The sequence below is a fragment of the Ptiloglossa arizonensis genome, chromosome 5, assembly GCF_051014685.1.
Source record: "Ptiloglossa arizonensis isolate GNS036 chromosome 5, iyPtiAriz1_principal, whole genome shotgun sequence".
In the NCBI taxonomy this organism is placed as follows: Eukaryota; Metazoa; Arthropoda; class Insecta; order Hymenoptera; family Colletidae; genus Ptiloglossa; species Ptiloglossa arizonensis.
In genome coordinates this window covers 28,128,415-28,152,914 of record NC_135052.1, presented here as the reverse complement: position 1 = coordinate 28,152,914, position 24,500 = coordinate 28,128,415, and the positions used below count along the sequence as shown (strand labels likewise).

Below are 24,500 nucleotides of genomic sequence, written 5' to 3'. Positions count from 1 at the left end.
TCTGTGATCTTAATCTATACGACTCAATCGGTATCAGGTTACCGAAGAAACTTTTCTTTTTATTGTCTCTACGAACGTTCTCTTTTATCGGTTATGCTCGTTCGTTGGAGCATTGCACGAAACGAAGAAACCGAACGGTTTGTAATTTGAGTGTAATAGATCGTTCGATAAGTTTTATCGAAATACACAACTTATCGAACAATCTAGTATAACCTCAGGAGCTCCAGGAATCGCTGGAGGAAAAACGGACACTACTGCACGTAATTAAAATAAAGTGTTTCTTTTTTGAAAACGCGATCCACGATTTGAAATAAAAGTAAAAGTTACGTATTGTTTCGATCGAAGTACTCAGAAGAGCCTACCAAAATGTCTGTTTCCGTAATTAATCGTTCGAGTACTCCTTCCGATGAATTTCAAGGTCGCTGCAATCGTACTTAGGCCACTTGTACGGGGACGCTTAGGGCAGTGACAGTCGTTATTGCGTAATGATACGCGTTGCAATAAATTGTACGAGCTCTCGATGTCGACGTAGCGACGATGCTTTTGGTAAATTAACTCTTGGACGAATTCTTGACGAGAAAATAAAAGCCGTGAAATCTTGCGACGGTAAAATAAGTCAAACGACGCGAGCAAATGCAAACCGTTATTTGTTTCTTACGAAACGTCGCGTTCGATTGTTCGATACTTGTTATTGTTGCAAATAAACAAGAACAATGCTGCGTATCCGGTAAAATAACGAGACATTATTCTAAATACACGTGCTAGTTAGGGTGTTCTACGTTTGGTAGCGTGACTACGACTGGCTAGTTCGCGTAGTATGACGCAATAGTTGAAACAAAGATCTCCCGGAATAACGACAGGGAAGTGGCGACATCCTCGGGCATTTAAGAAAACCACGATCGTCGAACGCCAACGGTTATCGCGACTAACGAGAAAATTCCTCACGAGAGAGAAATCGCTCCGGTAGCGAGTATTACACGCGCGAAAGGGTTAATCGGGCAAAGCGTGCCGGATTTAGTTCCCGGTTGCATTTTCATCGTATTTCGACCACTTCCGTCGGATTAGTCCCGCCTACGTTGGTACGCGGCGAGACTCGAGGAGCGATATGGTCGCACAGGACTTTCGCGAGAGAAAACAGACGGACACGATTTCGAGAGGTAAGAGGCAGCTTCTCCTCGAGTCCGTGCTCGTCCCGGGAACTTTCGAAAGCTTCTCGATCTCCCACGTTTCCTCGTCCGTTCTTTCTTCGCTATTAAGTGCGGAACACTTGGACGCGCACGTGCCTCGCGTGACAACGCGCTCCTCTTTCGAGAAAACGCCGAATTCGTGTCCGTTCCGGCTACGGAGAATCCCGTCTTAATCGAACGGATCTATCCCCGTCTCCTTCGTTACTCGCCGGCTTTCTTCTACCAATCCTATTACATCGATGGAGTCGGCGGCTTCGACGCTGTGCGGTGCCGACGACGTTGATCTTTTCTGGATCCGTCCGGTTCTTTAAACGCTTCGCACACGAGGGGACCTTAACACTTAAATGGCCGACAATACTTTGTAAATATTTTCTTTCTTTTTTTTTTAATGAAATTTCAAAGCAACGCTCGTTGTACCGTTGCAGCCCATTGTAGCCCGTTCGAGCATCGTATCGTTTGGTAACATTTTCAATGATTTTACAGTAACCTGAATTTAACTCTCTCAATATTGTTCGATGTTAATTATAAATTTAATTATTTACGTACAATTGATCTTTGCTTTATAGCGAACTCTTCTTTAAGATTAATTTATTATTAATTACGTTGCACATACTTTCTTCGACTTCGAATTTCGATTTGCGACAAATTCGAATTTTCCGGGAGAAAACGATGAACCTATTTCTTCGTAACCCATTTCTCAATTTTGAGGTTACGTTTTATCCCCTTATGCAGCGATATGCAGTGCACTCTGTGCGAAATAAATATCGTATAACGATAATATTTACGATCGCTTCAACCGACCAATGGTTATTAGCAACGCGTAAATTTTGTTTCGAACGATCGAGAAACGCGCGAGCATCGAGGAGACGGTAAACCGATCGATTGCGCCAATTGACTTTTGATTCGCGTGACGTCAAAACCGTCGATTCCATCGCTGGAAAACAATCCGTCGCGCGAATCGATTCTCGAGATTGCGGCGAATTGAAGCGGACTCGTTAAGATCGGCGCCAGACGAATTCCTACGCACCCAGTCGAAGAATCTACGTTATTTCGAAAATTCTTTCGTGTCGCTTTCCTTCAAATTATGAAATACGATCGAAGTGTGAAGGAAACAGAGCTTAACCAAATCTAAGAATACGCGAGAATTCGTATTACAAATTTTCGTAATACGTCGAGAAAAACTTGCTCGTAAGCAAAGAAATCTTTTTTCGCGTTTTAAATATTCAAAGTTTGTTTAAAGATCTCTGCTGCGCTTTATTTTACTCTTTATCGTTCTAGTCGTCGAACACCATTTCGCTTGTTTATCCGTCAAGTAGGTAAAGGTAATAATAATACTCCCCTCGAACGCGTAGTATATCGGTGTCGCACGATCGCGCGTCGTTTCCTTATTCTTCCACTTGAACGCAACAAAGCACGCGCGAACGTTCGTCGTTTCCTTATTCTTCCACTGGAACGCAACAAGGACGGACGCGCGAACGTTCGTCGTTTCCACGCTGGTCCGACACCGGCCTAAGTACGATTGGGCGTAACAAACGAGCGGTGTCCGCGAATCATTTTCCGGTAGTAATATTTCAATGTTGTATTCCTCCGACAGATGTGACCCTGTGCCACTTCAAGATCTGCAACATGGGACGCAAGCGGCAGTTGCACAAATAAAAACCGGCAAATAAGTCGTTCGCGGACGGCGGCCACGTGAAGAATGGTCGAGCCTCTTGCGCGGTGCACCCTCCACCACGAAAATCAATCGAAATCTACACGTGCACCAGAAGAAACGGAAAGATCCCGGAGAGAACGTCGCGACACAGCGGTGCAACGCGAAGGAGCAGCAGCGACTTATCCGATCGGGCATAACCAACGACGGACGCTCGGTTCTCTACGAATTTCTTCTCTGCGAATTTCCACGCGACTCTGTCGAACAAACGATTCGAATCGTTCTAAATGGTATTCAAGCTCAACTTTTCGAAACTTTCGACACTTTCCGACTATTCATCGAGGCGGGACCTTCGTTCGGGATCTATCCCACGTTCGAACAGATATCGGAAACAATTCGAAACTTTCGTCGCACCGTTCGAAGCATCTCGAGGCAACTTTCAACCGGAGATTTACACCGACGCGCAAAACACCGATACGCTACCGATGATACTTTCGGATTACGCCCGAAAAAACAGAAACAAAGATATGAAAATACCGATCGATATTCTCCTACGCAACGTTTATTCTTTTACGATACACTCCTTCTCTATAATTTTTATAAATATAGTCTATATTATGCAAGCTATGTACACACTTTAAAATGCCACGTAAAGATTGCATCGGGTAGATGATGTCTGAAAACCAGACAAATATCGGTATCGTCGTGTTGAACAAAATGGCTTCTCGTTTCTTTTCTTCCAAGAAAATTCGAAAAGATAACCAACGGCAGAAAATAATTGTTGCTCGAACTCTTTCAAAGGACGCGAATCAACTATTAGGTTACGTATGCGTACCGTTGAGTGCGCCGAGTAGAACCAAAACATAATCGTGTTTGTGGCGACCTCTTCTTGACGAATTACGAAAACAATCGGTCGGAAGCTAAGAATCAAGATTGGTTATAGTTTCCTACGCGTTATCGATCGACGATCAATTTGTAAATATGAGAATCAAAGTATTAAATAATTCCGTGGCTAAAGCAGGATTTGCTAGAAATGCCTTACCGACGAATCGAAATTACAGCGGTAAACATAAATGGCAATGTCGCCACGCGTCACGTTCATTAATGGCTATTTACCGAAAGAAACGAAAAGACCTTTTGTCCGATCTAATAATTTCGGTGTTTTCCATACGAATTAACTAAAAACTTATCGACATCCAAGTCCTTGCTTCGAACTGTACGAAAATCTTGAACAGTTCCCTAGATCGCGCGACGTTATCTGTCGTATGTTTTTTTTTCACTTTTGTTTCGAGAGGAGCGGACGGGACCTCGTACGAATTGTAAATAATTCTAGTGGCCGAATTTACACCGGCTCGATCCAACGATCCCAAAGTTGTCCGTCTCGAAATCGATCGGGAACTTTCGAGCGATCGAGCATCGGATTTTGCGCTACGAAGAAATTACCGAGACTCGCGCCGCCCTTTCTATTCTGCACTGTGACCGACGAGCGCTTTCCGAAGCTTCTGTATGTAGTTTGCTCGTTCAAAGACGAGAGGGCGCGTTCCGACTGGTTCGGATGCGTCCCAATCGTTGAAACGAAACGATGGAACGACAAAAGCGAGGAACGAACGCTTGTAGTATTCTGCGGTATAATAATTTCATCCGACGACGATCGAGAACACTGCATTTGCAACCGACCAATCGTCTCGTTCGTCTTCCAATTGGACGAGACGAAGAATAGAACAATCTTAACAAGGATGGATCGACAGTCTGCTGGTTTCTTTTCGTTATTAGTAATCGAGAGATCTAGCAGAGACAAAGACGGAGCAACGATTTGTTCGGGAAGAAAGATAAAAATACGCGTTTGGCGAATGAAGTGTCCTCGTCGTGCTATTCGATGAAAAATCGAAATGGCGAATAGGTATTTATTCGTTAGCTTTAAGTGAGAAGGGTGCAAGGGCCGAGACTCCGATATTCTCGAAACTGTCTTTAATTTGATAAAAGAAATAACAAAAATATACGAAAGAGGAAAAATCATTGCAACGCGGAAAAGGAGAAATAATTGAAAAACTTGTAGCGTTAAAATATAATTTGCATGCATCTTAGCGTCTTCTATTCGCGAACGAAATATTATGCGAAAAGTAGAATGAATAAAAGTAATTGTCGATAGTAAAGAACGAGAGATGCGAAACAAGTATTTTTCTTCGACGAGAATGTTTGTTTAAAAATTATTCTTAAATATGTGCGGCGACGTAGTTAAAGAAAAAGAGACAAAATACGCGTAGCTTAATTTGAGAAGTAAATATAATTTCAGGAAAATAAGAGAGACAGGAAAAGAGACCGCCCGCACCCTTCGACGAATTATTTATAATCGTTTCGTAAGAAGAAACGTATAACGCGTTTGTATAGTCTTTTTATGTGTCCTCTTTATTTATTTAGCCCAGCAAGTTTCGTTACCTTTTATCGTCCTTGCCTCTGGAATCGCATATCGACGTTTACCGTATAAAATAGTAATTGACTTTGTAAACTTCGTACGCGATCAGAGTGCTATGCATCGATTGTTTTTTACGGATACCTTATTTTCCATTGTTTATTATTTAAATACATTCTACGTGTACGTCATACGCTATCGTGACTCATTTCTCCGTAGAATTGAAATCTTGCTGTATTATAACAGCTCGAAACATGTTACTCCACTTTCTGACAGCATTGAACTTAACAATATTCTTCTTGGTTTTTGACACAGTCTTCGACAAACATCGAAAAATAATAATTTTGCATCGTCACGAATCGTAACAAAAATGTAACACAACGACGACAACAATAAAACATTTAACCATACACATAGTACATATGCATACTTTTGTTAACAGAGTCTCGTGAATCTCTTAAAATAAACGACGTGAAACCCAAAATCTCTAAATTCGAATTGTTGGCAGGCGGCTCTCTTTCCTGAATCTATTTTTATGGTGATTAATCAACAATAAAAGCGCACGCAAGTTCACACTTGATATAAAATAAAAATGTTTAACGGTTCGAAATGCTAGGAAAGGCGCGCGTAATGCTCTGTAAATGTCCACGTGCTTGGTCACGTGTGCAAATACAAAATCAAAGACACGTGTCGTGTGAAAAATTGCACAACTTTACAACGCAAAATGTTGTCCCAACTATTCATTTGCACTATTATCAAGTCCTTTTGGAAAATGAGTACGCGCGAAAACAATATCTCAATTTAGAATATATCAATCGACATAACCTCAAATTACTTTTCACACTGCACAATTCTATTTGTAGCGCAACTCTTACCGACGGTTCTAGATTCTCCTATGGTCCCAACTTGCATTCACTCCCGATGCACACTATAAATAAAAACAAATAAAAACTGAGTCAAAACACGTTTTAAAAGACACAAATATCGTAACCATTCCGAGCAAAATACATCGCGACATCTCCACTGACAGCTGCCACAAACTGGATATTCGAACTCGATACGAAACTTATCGATTAACTCGAACGCAGAGCATCACAGACGAGGTATAAGATGAACCTGACATACAATAGAATTTTATTTTACACGATTCTGCAACTCGCGAATCCCATTACCATTTTCGTATCACATTCAACTTTATCGATTCGGAATGGAATAAAGACTACAGCGCTATTAGCAAAAAGATTTAAACCACACATGATGATAATATTTTCCGAAGTTCTTTATTTTTATTTTTACCATTCTATACCTCGACTGTGCTTTAACTAACATTTTTCTCAAAAAATGAAGCTTCGAATCACGAAATAGTAAAGTATTTTTTAATTTTTGTTGCCATATCCTACAAGATTTACTAGAATTGCCTTACATCATCGTCTATGGTAAGTATATATTTTCATAAAATAATAATAGTTACGTTTCCTCCTTCAGGAGATTACTGAAATTATGCATGTAACGCCGTCTGAAGAATAGGAAAGAATGATTGCTATATAAATTACATAATAAGTTTATTCGCTTAAAAAAGTCAAGCGTATATTTTTAGAAGTGGTTTATCGATTGTTCGATTGATTATTTTACAAAATATATTCACACGCGTGCGACTGCACGTCGCATCTACGTTAGAAATATGATAGGTGAAAATAACATTATTTACATTTCCTTTTCTGCTTGTACTTTTCCGATTTTTCACCTCTCTCAGTAGAGCGATCTCTGTTACGTTTCTTCTTGCGAGTCACATGCTTTTCTTCATATCTTCCGTGTTTCGAATTCTCACTGTCGGGACTAGAATTATCCCTATCTCTTTTCTTTTTCTCGCTATCATATTTTCTATTGTGCTTATATTCTTTGTGGCTTTCCTTTTTACTTCGATCCGAATCTCTGCTTCTGTCTTGACTTCGACCTCTACTTCTGTCACTGCTCCTGTGTTTTTTTACTTTCTTTCGTCTAATATCATATTCGTTTCTGTCGTACGAATTGTCGCAGTATTTTCCTTCCCTATACTTTTCCTTCTCCGTGTACTTTCCTCCATTTCGGGAGTATTCCGAATCATCCTTACTTACCTCTTTCCTACGTTCGTGTTTTCTATGTTCCATTACATCATCCTTGTACCTTGTCTCGTTTTCTCTACGATCTCTTACTTCGTCGTCAATTTCGTCTCTCTTTTTGTTTCGTGAATCCACTTTTTTCCAGTTTTCGTTGCCCACTTCGTCCGTTTTGTCGTCGAAATATTGTATTCCTTTGCCTTTACCCCTCCATCTCATTTTAGCTACCGATTGTGAAAAGTCCACATGTATACGGCGATCGTCGATTAACACGTTGTCCATCTTAAAATAAGCTTCTTCGCAGCTTTTGCGCTCTGCAAACTCAATAAACGCGTATTGCAGAGAATCTCCACTTTGTCGATCTCTGATAACTTCGCAGCTAAAAGGAGAAACAAGAGAATCGGTACAAATGGCACAAAAAATATACGGTAAAGAATCTACAAAATTATTATGTATACCCAATAATCTTCCCAAATCTACTGAAAATAATTTCAAGATCGTCATCGTTCGTGACAGGATTCAATTTACAAACGAAGAGAACATTTTCAGGCGGAGCCATCTCTGCATCTGGAATGTCACCCACAATCTCCAATATTGTGGCTCTCGCTTTTGCCTCCTTCTCCTTTTGCATCTCTGTGATTTCTTCGACCGTCATTCCTGCTGTATCGTCTATCACTTCGTCTGCCCCAATTCTGTCGCTCTACAAACACATTTATCCATTGTTAAAAAGTTTGTACACTGAAACTTTTAAATTACAAAATGCAAACATTGTACCGTTAAACATTCTTTCGTAGGCGGTGGACTCTTATCGGGAACGATAAAACCTACAGGGTCTTCGAAAGGATCTTCTAAAACCACGGTATGAGAAATACGTATATCTTGGTACGGTCTGTGATCTCCGTCGCATATTGTTTCATTGAATTTAAAAATAACCTCTAAACCTTCTGAAATTTCACCGAATACACAATGTTCCCCATCTAAAGATTGGAGCTCAGGTGCAAGAGTAACAAAGAACTGAGACCCCAGCATATTGTTGCCACAATTAACCATAGACAATAAACCGCTTCTATCGTGCTTTATCTTTGGCATTTGTTCTGCCTCGTAATATCGTGCTGTTTCACCTAACACTATTCCATAAACGCTCTCTCCCCCTTTCCCAGTACCGGTAGGATCTCCAGTTTGAGCGATAAAATTGCTTTGTACAGAATGGAATAAGTTCCAGTTGTAGTATTTCATTTTGCATAGTTTCAGAAAATTCCGACATGCTGAAAAATATTATTTATAATAATACCACTGTCGATAATAAAATTCTTAAATTAATTTATACACAATAACAGAAAATCTCTTAACCTCCATTCTCAGCTTTTACTTACTTTGCGGACGTTCATCGGTGTACAAATCAACAGTAAAATCTCCTACGGTAGTTTCTATTACGACCGCCATGTTTTCATAATCTTTTCTACTTTTTATATAAATACTCAATTCGTTCTTATTTATTATTTACACAACATTAGACGTCGCGTACCATAGTTCTGCATTCTCGAAAAAGGAATCGATTCTTCTCACGAACACTACGCGGTGCTGCAATCGAAAATACTTCTAATTGAAAACAAAACTAGCTAGAGGGCTACAAACACAAATGATTACAGATTCCATCTGTATCGTCGATAAACGATATACCATTTCTACGAATACAATAACTTTCTGTTTTCAAAATCATTTCCTACTAATTGTAAATTATAATTGTACAATTATAAAGCACGTTACAAATTTTTAAGAAAAGAAAAATAACAACAATTTCTTTAATCTTTTATACTATCAATGACAGCATACATTCAGGTAAACAAAGAACGAAAAGTACAGATTTAACACTATTGTAATTTCACGACAAATAAATACCATTCTTAAGCGTCTGCTTCGATTTTGGTAAAATTGGTTGTAAGTATACAAGTTTATGCTTATAGGCATCAGGTACAAGAGCATTTAGAACCATATGAGTTATCGCTGCTGTAAAACCCCAAATACGGTATTTTCCGCCCAAATAAACCGGCAAAGTATAATTGTCACGAAATTGGGTAAATCGACATAACGAGAGGTCGCACAAGTTCTTTAAACTGACAAAGGAAGCTTCTTCCACTTCGTGTGTGTTAATCTCTAGCTTTTCTGGATCGACTTCGCCGATGTAACCGAAAACGGGCATCACCTGGAGGTTCTTTTTGTCGATCATGTTACTGGAAGTCCAAACATCGATCTTTTCTCTTGGAATTCTAAGCTCTTCCCAGGTTTCGCGTAGAGCGGTTTCTTCGAGGTTAAGATCCTCCTTGTCGTACATTCCACCAGGAAACGAGACTTGTCCACGGTTCGAAGTCACTTTTGTAGATCTCAAGGTGTACAAAAAACCCAACTCGCCTTTGTGTTTACATAATGGCACCAAAACGGCAGCTTGATTCACCTTTACGTTCAATTTAATCGCGGGTTTTTTCGTCTTGAATTTCTCAATAAAAGATTTACGATTTTCCTCACTGAGCACCACTTCCGGCTTCAAATACTCGAGACTGACCGCGTCCCGTTGCAATTTCACCGGCTTTATTGTAAAGAAAAAGTATTTATTCAATGGGACATTATAATGGTATTTAATAACATCGATACGAGGACGGGTTAAACGTTTTTGTATGTTATGAACGAAAAAGGGATGATTAAACATAGCTCTGAAACGTCAATAGTCCAATTTGACAATATCTTTGTTTTTTAAATTTCACAAAGAATCGAAAATTTTTAATTTTGTGGGATGACATGTTTCGTATTCGCCACCATAATTTGAAAATAAACGAACAAATATTCGGAGAAGTGACGCCACCTAGCGACGAGTTTAAAGAAGGGAACGAGGTTCTGTAGTGTGATCGCGTGACAGAAAAAATACTTACAAAACCACGCTGTAAACAGCGTAAAGAAAGAGAATACAGTCTCATCGATGCGATTATTGCTTCAGAAAAATATTTTTCTTCTTATGGCGATCGACAGCAATCAGTCCGAACGAAATTTCTTGCTATCTAGATGGTAGCTGTCTTTGACACTCGATACATCGGAAAACTCTCGTAATATGTTTACCTTCGTAATAACTCTATCTGCAGCTACTAGATGTCTGACCAATCGGTTGCAAACAATTCCTTTTTAAAAAATCATGCTGATCGATCACACAACATACTGTTTATGTAGGTTTCTCTTTAACCTTTGACTTAAAAAAATTTTTACTCGTAGTGATTAACAAAGAAAACTCTTAGTCATCCAGAAAAAGCCGTCATTTCTGTGACACATAAGTACTTGGGATATTCACCGAATCACGTTTCGTGTACCCTTTAATCGTCACAGATAATGAAATTATTATCGTCGGTAGTAATTCTACGGACAATAATTTCTCACCGAGAACGCTCGAAAACATAAAAACAGAACAGGAAGACATTAAGTACCACCTTTCACGAGTTGCACGTTGCGTTACGTGAAGGTAGATATAGACGAACGAAGCATACCTACTTATTGACCAAATTAACATTTATTTAAGCAATTGTATTCGCGCAACGAGACAGCAAATTAATGTTATTCTTCTCGATGGTGTCGCGGATTATCAATGACACCGATTCTATATCGCAATATTTTCAAGTTGCAGACCTCTGACGTTTGTCCAGCACAATCTATTTTTGATTCAGCATTGGAAACACTTGGTTCTGCTTAAACCATAACCACGAGCGCAATTTTAGTGTTTCAACTCAACAGTCTTGCTGGAATTGTAAAATTTTGTTTAATCAGCTAAATGACGTCTCGCTGTTGTAAATAAACAACGGTATTTTTGACTCTAGTACCGCGAAGAGTTATTTCGCAAAAAGATCGTGTTTCGATTCCCGAGTCGCATCCATTGTACACTCGGTTAAAAAAAAACTAACCGCACTACTACCAATTCTCGTCGACGAACGTTACACGCGCCTGCCTTGTGCACCCCATACATTTAGAAAAGGATCTCTTCCCTACTGGCGACGATCGTGAATGTATAGTAGGTATGGTTAGGTTTTTTGACGGAGTGTACAAAACATCACGTTTACCCTGATCTTCTTAAATCTCTTTGTTTTTCAAATAATTTTCAAATATTCAGAGAATATATATTTGATCAAATTTGTTCTTTTATTGCCGATTATATTGCAATAATAAAAATATACGGTTACAGTATTGATGACTATGGAATGTTAACAAAAAATTTTGATAAAAAGGAATCGTAAATCATGAAATTTATTTTCTACATACAAGTAACTACTTTGCATATTTCACAGTGTACGTCTAAAAATAACCGAGATGTTAACTTTTCGACGCCCAGCTTATGATTAACCATTGGAATAGCTATCTCTTCGGAAACATAATATTTAAAAATAAACAAATATATTTTCTATACAGATTGTACATGTTTTGAAAACAAATTATTTTTGTAGCAATATAGGATAACTTTTAATTCTAACTTTACGTTAACGTCTAAATAAAAGCATTTATATAAATCATAAATTTTACTAATTTTTTTAATTGCAGCTATGAATGATTTAAGGTAATCAAGGTAAATGAAACATCCTGCATAGCTAACTATTCGACCATGACCCAGATTGCAATGTGCACAACTCGAGAATTAAACAATCTCGGATATTTCCTAACATGTACAGTTTCTCGATTTCGGTACAGTCTACGATATGTTTTCCTACTCCAGAATTGTGTTTATCTATTTGTGTTGTGAATATTAACTAAGGATCTTCGACAGCTTTGGGCGGAACCATCAGTTATACTATGAGATACAAGAGTTTAGATAGTCATCGGTCTATACACTCTGACCCTGTCCAGGATACATTCATTAACATTGGTTAGTCGGTCGAAAATCAGTACTATTTGGTAAACGAAAATCAATGCCGCAGAGAAATTAACATTTTGAAATTTTCCTCTTGTCGCGACGAATAGATTCACAGTAGAGATTAGCGAAGACTGCTTCCAAGGCTTGAATACATTCGAATCTTAATGCATTAAGGAGACTTAATGTATTATGAATCGATCCGTGCGAGGGAAAACATTTTGGAGTTGGTCGCTAGGTGTCCTGTCCTATCGTAAAACAGTTGCATACGAAAGTGATGGTGGTTAAGCATTACGTAAGTCGTAATTATTTCAATTACGGGTAATCGTTAACGTTTACATTTCGAATAAATAGTAACTATTATTATATTACGTGTACGCGTCGATATCACCTTCGTGTTTCGATTGGGTAATCGGTAAATGAAAAAAAAGAAAGTCATCGTATAATAATATTTGTTTATATTGTCTAGGTGATTTTGAAACCAGGATTAATTTCATTTCGCTGAAACCTATGTAACGCTAACAATGAGTCAGTTCAAATCAGATAACGGACATACGTAGTTAAAATCACAAATTGGATATTAACTGTGCACACAATAAAACGTGACCCTATAAGAAAGTAGCGATTTACGATCACGATCTGCGATTGATTTCAATCAGCAACGTGAATTCTATCGATCAACAATATTGTTCATGAATAACATATGATCAGGAATCTTTTTATCGGTCACGTTAGATCGTTACAAAGTGAATCGATGGCTGTCGCATACGGTCGACGACTCTGAAATTGGAGAAGTTTCGAATTCCCGGTAAAACACTTCGTCGCCTGTAGGTACGAAGCAAAGCCGAACGTATCCGAAAATAGCCGAATGACGTGAATCATATTGGATGCGTCGGCTGTGATTACTGGTGTCGCCGTCGAACTGTGCATCGACTACAGTGTAAAATGGTAGTCGCGTTAGTTATTCGATGAAACACGGTTGCTTACCGCTTCGTATCTCCTTTGCGAACACATGGATGTTATGAATAACTATAACAATCCTTTACAATAACGTCAAATTACGGCGAAAAACAAGAATCGGTCGACTTCAACTATACCTCCTTGGTTTAACGCGCTATGCACTGGTTCGATGTGTTTTCTCGAGGTCACAGTCGGATTTTGAAAGACGCTAGTATGTCACGCGTGAATGTGATATTGTTTGTGCTATCTGCTTGGGGCCTTATAGGCGCGGTAAGTAATTCGTTCACATTATTCGTAACTCTTAAGAGAATTTTACATACTCGATCGTACGGATTCAAACATAGATACCACACCCTGGCTTCGTGAAATGTTTCGCGCGTATGACGTCATCTCGACTGATCGTGAAAGCTTATTGCTGACGTCGCCGCCGTTATTACGAAGCACAGAAGTCTATTAAATTTAATTATACCTTTGCCTTATCCATTAAAGGGACACATTAACCGACATGACTTCTATTTAAGCTCACTTTGTCGGGACGAGGTCAATGGGAATTTCTTTAGGCATTCATTAAAGTCAATATTCGATGTTCGAAAACAACGCGCGGAATTCTCTGTCAACTGTTTTTCTATACCTATACATATATATGTATGTGCAAATTTCAGAATTGACATCGAACTCTTTTTGTTTACATTGATTCGCGGAAGAACGTCAATTTATTTAGATTATCGCAGAAATTTGAATAAATTATGGTAATAAAATTATAGAAAGTTAATCTTAGTTACACATTGAAAATAATTTATGCAAAAATGAATCACGGATATTGTCGATTAGGTCTAAAATAAAACCGGTCGAGATATATTTTATTTATATCGCAATGTGTTATAATGAAATATGCAGTAGATAAACACGATGTAATTTCAGTAAAATTTAAAGGCAAATATGAAAAAACCTTTTGTCCTTTGGATTCTTACTGGAAACAAAGTTTATTAATTCAATGTAGAACAATTACTTTATTTAATATTAATCTCCCTTTCCCTTATTAAATGATTCATTGGAAAGAAATGTCACATCCTTTATCTATATTCTGGTAGTACGAAACAGTTATTTTGTATAATTGAAATTATATAATTGATACAATGTTGTAAATATATTTTGCAATATTTCCAAGTTCTGATTGAAACAGATTAAAAGAAAACTCTTTATTATTCGATAATAGGTGTCTGCAGCAGAAAGTGGACATTGTATTTGGTATGGACAATGTTATACAGATATATATACGCATAAAAAGAATTGTCCTTACAGTGGGCCACCCAAGTTGTTGGATTTTGAAGGGCAGGAGTTACTTGCTAAAACCTGTCCTCATTTAGTCAAAGATTCTGGAAATGGAATTAAAACTTGCTGCGATACAAAACAATTACAAACACTGAATACAAACCTTAAATTAGCAGCTAATTTTATAAGCAGATGTCCTAGCTGCTTTGACAATTTTGTAAAGCATTTCTGTGAATTTACATGTAGTACAGAACAAAGCAAATTTATTAATGTTACAGAAATACGGGAAGAAGGAGGTAATTTGATTTCTTTTTTGTAGAAAAATTAGGTGGGTAGTATTTGTATTAAGTAATGTATCGGTTTGTTTTTCAGAAGTAAAATATATTAATAAAATAGATGTTTACATAACAAATAAGTATCTCGAAGGTACGTTCAACTCATGCAGTAAAGTATCGGTACCTAGTACTGGACAATTAGCATTGGACATAATGTGTGGAGAATGGGGCGCGAGTAGGTGTACTCCATTGAAATGGTTTCATTATATGGGTGATGCAGAAAATAACGTTTACGTACCGTTCCAAATTACATATAAAAACACTGATGAGCCTGTTGGCCCATTTACACCTATAGATCCTATAATTACTCCTTGCAATAAACCAATAAATGTAAGTATATAAATGCATATAAGTATTTAATATTCATTGTCTAAATATATGTGAAACTCCTATTTGAAATGCTAATAAGTTACAATCATATTTAAGCTGGTTGGTCATTGTATGATTTTCTTCGTACATATATGTTAATTGGAGGAGCAAACTAGTTATAAATACTTAAGACTAAAGTGCAAATAAAGAAATCTGACTCTTTTCTTATATACAAATGATATAGAAAAATTCAAGAGCCTGCAGTTGCGTAGACTGTGAAGCCAGTTGTCCAGTGCCACCGCAAATACCTCCCTTACCAGAACCTTTTACCATTCTTGGCTACGATGGTTATGCTGTGGTTATGACAATTATTTTTGTGTGTGGTTCATCCCTCTTTGTCTTATCAATAGTGTGCAACAGTAACAGACAACAAATTGGTAAGAAACTAAAATTACCATATGAGAATATTTATTCAGAGATTTTTACATATTTTTGGTTAAGGAAACTGCTAAATTTCCCTATACCACAAGAGTTGCAGTGTGCAATGCATCTTTTACCCCCCAAAACTTCATGCCATATTTTATTCTGCAATAATTTGCATAATTTTGTTTACTTTGCATCAGTGACTAATTTTCTATGTAATTATCATTTACATGAGTTTAAAGATCACAGATTCAGTATGATGTAAGTTACCTTAATCTTTAATCTGTACCATTGAACTATTTTCATGGTTACAAGATGGGTTTTACAGTTGTGTTATTTTTACACGATCCTTTTGTTCTTTGGTTATGGTTTGAAATTTAATTTCATAATCTTGCACAATACCTGGTTTGATAAACATTTATTTTTCTTTTCCTTCTTGTTTAATTAATGACACACAATTGCTGAGTATCAATCACATAGGATTACAAGAATAATCAAGAAATTAACATCGTTCCAGTTATCGATAATTGTTTTAATAACAACCAAGTATGTTTCAGTAGTGTTTCTTTCAATCTACGATACAATTGAAACTTTTGACTCGTACATTTTTCTATTTTAAATCACAAATGTAATTGTGTAAGATGCAAAAGATTTGATTTAGAATCATCAGTTGTATGTATGGTGTGCATATATGTATAGTCGCACGAGGGGAGGAGGTAGGAAGGCAGGTGGGTAGACGCCTAGCCGCGGGGTTACACCACCCAGGAGATGGTGCTCGTATTGCTCTCGCCGCAGACCAGGAAGACAGCCCACTTCAATCTAAGCGTTCCAGTAGGTTCCTACCAAGTGTATCTTCAATATGTGGACTTGTGCTTGTCCTTTGATTACTTTTTCGTGTCATTGTATTTCCTTGTGCTCGATCATTCTTATTATCTGTGCTTGATCGCTTACCTGAACTAAGTATTTTTACCCTTTTCTCTCGCATGTGGAATAACTTATGTATTATTGCCATGCGACCTCATAAATTTTCAGAAATTAACACATTTAAGATGTCTACAATGTATTGTGTAAACATATTTTAAAAAAGAAATACAAAAATTAATTTGTAGAATGTATTAAGGATACATTATATTACAAGTATTTCACTCAAAGTGTACATGGTACTTATTAAAGACTTCTATGTTTTCACGATTACTGTATATTTTAAAAATATGCAGAACAACTTTTAGGTTCCTAACATTTTTGTTCTTTTATAATTAATTAATTTTATATTTTGCACTTTTAATATTCTGCATTTCTTTATGAGAGCACGCAAATTGCTGTGATTACTATGAAGCATACTTTACTCCTATTTTTAAAGCTTGACTATATCGATAAGCATATGTACTTTTAGTGCTCGTAAACTTGCATATTTATATTTTTAGTCACTGTTAATCAAAAGAAGATAAATTGCTTTGTTATCAAATTTATATGCTATTTCAACAATTTTTGTTGCAGCTCTTTAATATAAAACGATTCTTTAATCTATGCTCTCCTATACGAGAGAATGTATAGATGCTTTATGTACTTGTTTACAGCACATCTTCTACAATTTATTTAATTTACTGCAGCACCTTTTGGTCATACGTACATTATTCTACTGTCCGTAACACAGAAACTTTTATAGGTGTGATATCTGCAGATGATTTGCCGAGCGTATTCGATGATGAACAACAGTCGACCTTTATCGAAAGATTGGGCGCGGGCACCGATAAATTGTTAGCAGAATTCTTTTGTTGGTGGGGTACAGGTATGAAAATGCTACCTCGGATAATATTACACAACACTGCAATTTTACCTTATCTAACGTTTCCAATTTTTTTTAGCGTGCGCTTCACGGCCGTGGTTTGTTTTATTCGTTGGTTTCTTATTTATCGTTGCATTGGGACACGGAATAAAATATATACACGTTACCACGGACCCGGTTGAATTATGGGCTGCTCCTCAATCTCGATCTCGAGTTGAAAGAGAATATTTCGACAAACATTTTGAACCATTTTATAGAAACGAACAGATAATTATAACATCAGTTGGTTTGCCGAATGTAAGTTTAATCTTGAACGAAATAGAATTATTTTTTTATGGCACACGATATATGTGAAATCATGGAAACTTCTTACAGATTATACATAATACATCCAATGGTCCAATAACGTTCGGTCCAGTCTTTAACAGCAGTTTCTTAATGGCGGTTTATCAGTTACAAGAAGAAATCAAACAAATAGTCACCCCAAATAATTACACTTTGGCAAATATATGTTTCGCCCCATTAACTAGTCCCTTCACCGGACCACAAAAAGTTTCACAATGTGTTATTCAAAGTGTTTGGGGTTTCTGGCAAGATAGTGTGGCCAATTTTAATGAAACTATCAATGAAGATAATTACACGCTAAATTATTTGGATCATTTCATAGTTTGTTCACAGTACGCAACTTGATTATATTCGATTAAATTTTGTAAAATTTTATGAAAAAATAATGGACGTCATATTTCTCTTCTTCTAGAAACTCATTCAATCCTGTTTGTCTTGCGCCTTACGGTGGGCCCATAGAACCAGCAATTGCAGTTGGAGGATTCTTGAAGCCAGGACAGGATCTCCATAATCCTTCGTATGAAAAAGCCACAGCAATAATTCTATCAATACTAGTAAATAATTATCACGACAAATCCAAACTTCATCCAGCAATGGAATGGGAAAAAAGGTGTGTACAGCATATGTAGTAATTAAAAAAGAGAGTAATATTCCAACATTTTTTACATAGACATTCTTATGATTTAGTTATATCGAATTTATGAAAAATTGGATAGCGACAAAAAAGCCAGCATATATGGATATTGCTTTCACTTCGGAACGATCGATCGAGGATGAATTGAATCGCGAATCTCAGTCTGACGTTTTAACTATTCTCGTATCATACATTATTATGTTCGCATACATCGCAATTTCTCTAGGTCAAATCAAAACTTGCACTCGGATTTTGGTAAGGATCGTGATAAGTATAACTTTTAAATATCTGTTTGTGCACTTATATTTTGTTATTCTTTGTCTAATGCATGTTTAATATTTACGTTTCGACTTTAATTTTAGATCGACTCTAAAATTACGCTCGGCCTTAGCGGCGTGCTTATAGTGCTGGCTTCGGTTGTTTGTTCCGTCGGTTTGTTTGGTTTCATTGGTGTTCCCGCCACGCTCATTATTATTGAAGTCATACCGTTCCTTGTCCTTGCTGTCGGAGTGGACAATATTTTTATTCTGGTCCAAACTCATCAAAGAGAAGGTCGTCGACCAAATGAGTCGATACCCGAGCATATTGGTCGTATCCTTGGCCAAGTAGGACCGAGCATGTTGCTTACCAGTGTGTCAGAGAGTTGTTGTTTTTTCCTTGGTAGGTATCGACATAAATACATGTATAAAATATTAAGAGGACACTTTTGATGAATTTGACAAATACTTTTTGTCTGTAGGTGGATTATCCGACATGCCTGCCGTTAGAGCCTTCGCTCTTTACGCTGGTATGGCGTTATTGGTAGACTTTATACTTCAAGTAACATGTTTCGTTAGCTTATTAACGTTGGACACAGTTCGACAAGCAGTACGTAATCTAACGGATAAAATTAAACATATAACTCTGTAGAACAATTTCCTTACTGTAATCTATTTTATGTAATTCTAGAATAATAGGCTCGACGTGTGTTGTTTCGTTCATGGTACAAAGAAAGACAGCGGGGAGGAAGTAGTGAATGGAATTTTGTACAAACTCTTCAAAGTTGTATACGTTCCATTGATATTGAAAAAATGGACGCGTGCAGTTGTTATGATAGTTTTCTTCGGTTGGCTCTGTTCGAGTATCGCCGTTGTTCCACATATCGAAATTGGCTTGGATCAAGAACTTTCCATGCCTGAAGATAGTTTTGTTTTGAAATATTTTAAAGTGAGTATCATCGTGTCTGTGAACAGTAAGTACACTCGAATGAAAACTAACCGTAACATGGTGTACTTTTCTTTAGTTTTTAAATACTTACTTATCGATTGGACCACCGATGTACTTTGTTGTAAAAGATGGCCTAAATTACTCAAACCCGGTAATGCAAAATCTTGTTTGCGGCGGTGAAAATTGTAACAATGACTCAGTATCTACTCAAATATTTGTAGCATCGAAACAGTCAAACAGGTGCCAAAAATATTACAAATATATCGACAATTACATTATATTAAAGAAAAAGTACTTGAAATAATATTGATTTTTCTTTTTAGAACGTACATAGCAAAACCTGCATCGTCGTGGTTAGATGATTATGTAGATTGGACTAAATTATCTACTTGCTGTAAATATTTTGTCGCAAACAATTCCTTTTGTCCACATTCAGGTAGTACAAACCGATTATTCACGATAACAGTTTGCACAATACTTTTTTTTACAAACCGAGCAGCTAACTAATGTATACTTATTTTGTGATTACAATTTTCAGAATTTTCATCTCGTTGTACTACGTGTAATATCACTCAGAACAATGGTCGGCCAGTGCCAACAGATTTCGAGAGATACGTGTCGTATTTCTTGCAAGATAATCCCGACGAGACATGTGCCAAAGGAGGTCACGCAGCTTACGGCCACGGCGTGAATTACGTCACCGATCCCAACACAGGACTCTCACAAGTTGGAGCGTCTTACTTTATGACTTATCATACCATTTTGAAATCATCGGCCGATTATTACGAATCGATGAGAGCCGCAAGAGTCGTATCGGCAAATATAACGGACATGATCAATAACAACTTGAGGCGAATGGATAACACTTCTGCAACCGTCGAAGTATTTCCGTATAGCGTGTTTTACGTTTTCTATGAACAGTATTTAACAATGTGGTCTGACACGTTATATAGCATAGGAATATCTTTACTCGCCATATATGTGGTAACTTTCTTCTTGATGGGTCTGGACATATTTTCTTCTATCGTCGTTATAATAACTATCACAATGATCGTCGTCAACATCGGCGGTTTAATGTATTGGTGGCATATAACATTAAATGCAGTATCTTTGGTCAACCTTGTTATGGTAATTACACGAAAGTCGATATGTTTTCAGCGTAAAATATTATTGGCAGAAATAATTGTTTCTTTGTTGTTTGTTTTCTACAGGCTGTAGGAATCGCTGTCGAATTTTGTAGCCATCTAGTGTATTCCTTCTCGGTATCGGTAAAGGCGACAAGAGTTGAACGAGTTGCCGATGCACTGACGAATGTGGGAAGTTCAATTTTGAGCGGTATTACGCTTACAAAGTTTGGCGGAATCATTGTACTTGGCTTTGCAAAAAGCCAAATTTTTCAGGTACGTTTCAATCGAATTTTGTCGTGCTTCCTTGTATATGTATATACATATTTTTCCATTTACTTTTCTAAGTTGCTTATATCGAACAAACTTCCAGGTGTTCTACTTCAGAATGTATTTGGGTATTGTACTGTTCGGGGCAGCGCATGGCTTGATATTCTTGCCAGTATTGCTCAGTTACATAGGTAAGCATTTTTCTTCGTTATGTATTTCTTCTCACGCAAACTTTACGAATAGTAAATTCACGTGCGAATCATATTCTATCGATTCTGCCGATCCATTTATTAATAAACACCAGTGATCTTCGACGAATTTGATTTTTATATCCATATATACCAGTAATGCATAATTCATGTGCAAGGAGATTACATTTTAAAAACAAAACGTTATATCGTTATGTGTTTTTTGATGTTAATGGTCGTACCCGCTTTTGTCTCTACACCTTCGTAAAAACTTTTCTCCAAATCCTACCAACAGTCTGAGTAGTTTGTCAAGAACAATCGAGCTACACTAACAAATTAAGCGAATTTCGTCATGGCTCGTGGTGGTTTTAGGCACACCAATGAACAGAGAGAAGCTGGCAAATCACAAGAGAACAATACAAGGAAATCTGGACAACGTGCAGGAGACTTCCTTAAATCATCGTGTAAGCAAATTCAATTCTCCCCCCACACCCACCACAAGCACCCCTACCTTCAGATCGCTCGAATACGAAAGATAGGTATGCAGGATACTCATATTACATACTACACTTTGTCTCTCTCTCTTTATCTTTTTTGTGTCTCGTGGTTTGTAATAACATATTTTTATAATTTCGGCTTTTCGACACTCGACACTGCTTTACACAATAAAATCTATCCAACTGTTTTTTACACAGTACAATGAGCGTTGCAAATACTTTCAACACACACACACACACACCCGATGGAACTTCGTTACATCACACTTGCTAAAATCTTGTACAGATGTCTGCATTTACAAACACTTCTTTCAGCCTCGTATTATTTTTTTGTGCCACATTGGAAATAAAATTTACACAGTACAATTAAATCTGTATATGTGTGTATATTGGTGAGCTATTTGTTTGTTAAAATTATGTTTTCGTTGTCTGGACATAAAATAGTTGAGAAACATTTCTTTTCCATTTCGTGTGTTCCATGTATGCTCTTGTGATTAGTTGGCTAGTGTGTGACACATGATCAAGTATCATGTGCTACCTTATCCGTAATTTTATTTATGGGGTTCAAGGAAAATGGAAAAACGAACTGCTACTGGTGGATAAAACTCCCAACCTTTTCCTTTTGCACGCATCATCTGTAGTGTTTTCTTCTCTAAGTACTTTAATAACGTTATTCACATTTTATAATTTGGCTATATGCAGTGATGTTAATGCACCATGTATATATAACTGATTTATAATTTTAATAGGGATATGCTCAAAATTGGAGAGTAACGACATTTTTTCCATTACATACATTACAGTTAATTTTACAGAGAAATAAATTTTACAATACAAATAAATTTGGACGAACAAAACTTAACATTGACGACAATAATACTGAATAATAAATCTAATTTAAAATAACTGAACTTTTATTACTTTTATGTTTACTTTTACTTTGAACTGTTTACAATGACGATTTAAACGTGACTGACAAGAGCAAGGATTTTAAAACTTCCGCCTCTTGTTCCCCTCTTTTCCTCACATACCGTTCATAAACAAACATCATCTCTCTGAACGAAATTACTGACACTTATCTTCAACAATACTGTGTTTACGAAATCCGAAGTAAACGTAAACATGTCTATTAAGACATACTTTTTATTATTATTTGCAGGCGTGATGTCGCGCCGAAGGCGTTGGAACCCCAGTCACTGTGCCAGCAGGGCTAGAAACGAATTTAAGAATCAAGAACACGGGCCTGACTCTCCTCTGCTCCAAAATGACAACAATCAGTACCCAACCACTTCCTACGCCAGTGTGAACTCCATAGACACGACGTACCAATATGTGACCTTGTAGCATTAATCATCAGAGTGATACGAACTTTTTGTATTCAAAGAAACTGAAGATATTTTGTCGAACACGACACATCGTTATTTCCATCGTCGACAACAAAATTCTTTTTCAAAGATCGAAACAGATTAAAAGAATCGTTAGGGAAATTGCTGAGATCGATGTGAACTCCAAAGTTCATGTTTGATTTTTTTTTTTGTAGCCAAGAAACAAATAATTTCGTCTATTAATAATATTGTGAATCTTACAAGATTGAGTTGTATTTAGGATATTTATTTGTAAAAGAGTAATTTCTTAATTTAACGTTACTTTATTTCTGAAGCTTTATGATTCTATTTGCGTAATTATTAAGGTGGTACGATCGATCGAGTCGATTAAAAATGCCAACGAATAATAATTTAGTTCGAACGAGCGTTAATTCGCTTTTCCGGTGTTTTTTTTTTTTTTTTTTTTTTTTTTTTTTTTTTTTTTATCATCGTGGAAAATGTGTAAATGTATGTTGTTTGGTAAACGACAAATGTATCTGCATTTTCGTCGTGCTTTATCGACGTACGTGCATTTTTTTTTCATCGCGGAATACATTCGATTTCCGATATCGGTGGCACATAAATTCTGCGTCATAAAATGACGTATCGGTAATACGATAATATTATATTTTATCGTTTCAAATTATATCTAATATAATACGAAATAATATTTACATATTTTAAATATAATTTTAATATTTCTACATACTTATTTGAAACGCAGTTTCGAGTTTTTGTACAACGTAAATTCGAAATTTTGACCAAACAAGTATTTTAACCGTCCTAAGTCGTGGTGAAAAAATAAATATAAACAATTTTAAATTTACATTGTACAAAAAGTCTTAGCAAATGCGGTATTACTTACTATTAACTAGTCCAAGTACGTGGCATCGCTATCGGAATACACAGTATTTTGTCCCGCGTTTCAATTTTTCCATGATATGCGAAGGTAATATTCCGAAAGAGTACATATGTTACTTTAAGTACGCAGTGGACATTGATAACGTTTTTAAAGGAAAAATCCGGAAACCATTTTATTATTATTTATCCTAACTTTTTCCTATATTCAAGTATTTTAAGTGATTCTCTCTCTGTTATCTACAATCTTACCGGACTTGAAGTGAAACGTTAACCGAGACGTAACAACTATTCCAGTGTTCCGAGCAAAAGCGAAGACGGATTGTCGTTTTTCAATAAGACAGTGTTGCAATTTTCTTCATTTACATTTCGTTCTCGTAATCTGGAACTAGAAATTTTAGTAGATAACTGTGATGAAAAACGGTAAAAAAAGAGGGAAGGGTAGTTAACTCCATTACTGAAAGTTGAACAATACACGTGACACGGATGATTTTCTCGTCAGTGGACTCGCATCTAAGTACAGCCTGAACATTCTAGCAATAATTCCATGTGAATCTCGTATTTAGTTCACAAACGTTATAAATGCAGCAATTTCCGTTATGGTAGTCGTCGACCAGCTGGTGGTAAATATAAAATTGTCGTCGAAATGTTTAGACCATGGTACCATTTTTGAGTCTATTCGCGAGAGAATCAACCTGTAGACGTGTTA

At 36.8% G+C, this 24,500-nt stretch overlaps 5 protein-coding genes across 12 annotated transcripts in view; 2 read left to right on the top strand and 3 right to left on the bottom strand.

Annotated features, from left to right (window-relative positions):
• The window catches only part of LOC143147083 (uncharacterized), a 42,196-nt gene extending 36,529 nt beyond the window's left edge, over positions 1 to 5,667 (top strand). For both annotated transcript variants that reach the window (XM_076311966.1, XM_076311967.1), the window contains exon 4: positions 2,782 to 5,667. In XM_076311966.1, coding sequence (XP_076168081.1) covers positions 2,782 to 2,843 — 62 coding nt within the window. In that variant the 3' untranslated portion in view covers positions 2,844 to 5,667. The remainder of the gene's footprint in view (positions 1 to 2,781) is intronic.
• Positions 1 to 6,643, bottom strand: part of Dnalig3 (DNA ligase 3) — a 78,123-nt gene extending 71,480 nt beyond the window's left edge. The window contains exons 1-2 of one of the 2 annotated variants that reach the window (XM_076311960.1): positions 6,257 to 6,643; positions 6,124 to 6,176 (exon numbers count right to left, since the gene is read on the bottom strand). The gene's annotated coding sequence lies outside the window, so the exon portion shown is untranslated. The remainder of the gene's footprint in view (positions 1 to 6,123; positions 6,177 to 6,256) is intronic. The other variant, XM_076311961.1, reaches the window with a different exon arrangement.
• Positions 6,644 to 6,793: 150 nt separating this feature from the next.
• LOC143147081 (peptidyl-prolyl cis-trans isomerase sig-7) lies at positions 6,794 to 8,859 on the bottom strand. Its single transcript, XM_076311964.1, has 4 exons — positions 8,718 to 8,859; positions 8,119 to 8,609; positions 7,803 to 8,044; positions 6,794 to 7,723 (listed from the first exon to the last, which is right to left on the bottom strand). The coding sequence occupies exons 1-4, from the start codon at positions 8,785 to 8,787 to the stop codon at positions 6,949 to 6,951; spliced, it is 1,578 nt and encodes a 525-aa protein (XP_076168079.1). The 5' UTR covers positions 8,788 to 8,859; the 3' UTR covers positions 6,794 to 6,948.
• Positions 8,788 to 11,049, bottom strand: LOC143147082 (mitochondrial coenzyme A diphosphatase NUDT8). The gene is made up of 3 exons (XM_076311965.1): positions 10,269 to 11,049; positions 9,244 to 9,928; positions 8,788 to 8,925 (listed from the first exon to the last, which is right to left on the bottom strand). The coding sequence occupies exons 1-3, from the start codon at positions 10,311 to 10,313 to the stop codon at positions 8,855 to 8,857; spliced, it is 801 nt and encodes a 266-aa protein (XP_076168080.1). The 5' UTR covers positions 10,314 to 11,049; the 3' UTR covers positions 8,788 to 8,854.
• Positions 11,050 to 13,046: 1,997 nt separating this feature from the next.
• Positions 13,047 to 23,205, top strand: Npc1a (Niemann-Pick type C-1a). 6 transcript variants are annotated; one of them, XM_076311956.1, is made up of 20 exons: positions 13,052 to 13,450; positions 14,397 to 14,748; positions 14,825 to 15,117; positions 15,341 to 15,533; positions 16,219 to 16,350; positions 17,186 to 17,308; positions 17,385 to 17,602; positions 17,681 to 17,982; positions 18,063 to 18,260; positions 18,338 to 18,539; positions 18,647 to 18,944; positions 19,024 to 19,151; positions 19,233 to 19,490; positions 19,567 to 19,730; positions 19,814 to 19,926; positions 20,029 to 20,618; positions 20,702 to 20,890; positions 20,988 to 21,075; positions 21,445 to 21,536; positions 22,729 to 22,869. In XM_076311956.1, exons 1-20 carry the CDS (start codon positions 13,337 to 13,339, stop codon positions 22,732 to 22,734), a joined length of 4,053 nt encoding a protein of 1,350 aa, XP_076168071.1. In that variant the 5' UTR covers positions 13,052 to 13,336; the 3' UTR covers positions 22,735 to 22,869. The 6 variants fall into 6 exon arrangements, with proteins under 6 accessions (XP_076168069.1, XP_076168074.1, XP_076168068.1 ...); XM_076311955.1 differs by having other exon boundaries at positions 21,445 to 21,611; positions 22,729 to 22,867; XM_076311954.1 differs by lacking the exon at positions 21,445 to 21,536 and having other exon boundaries at positions 13,047 to 13,450; positions 17,201 to 17,308; positions 22,729 to 23,205.
• Positions 23,206 to 24,500: the final 1,295 nt, after the last annotated feature.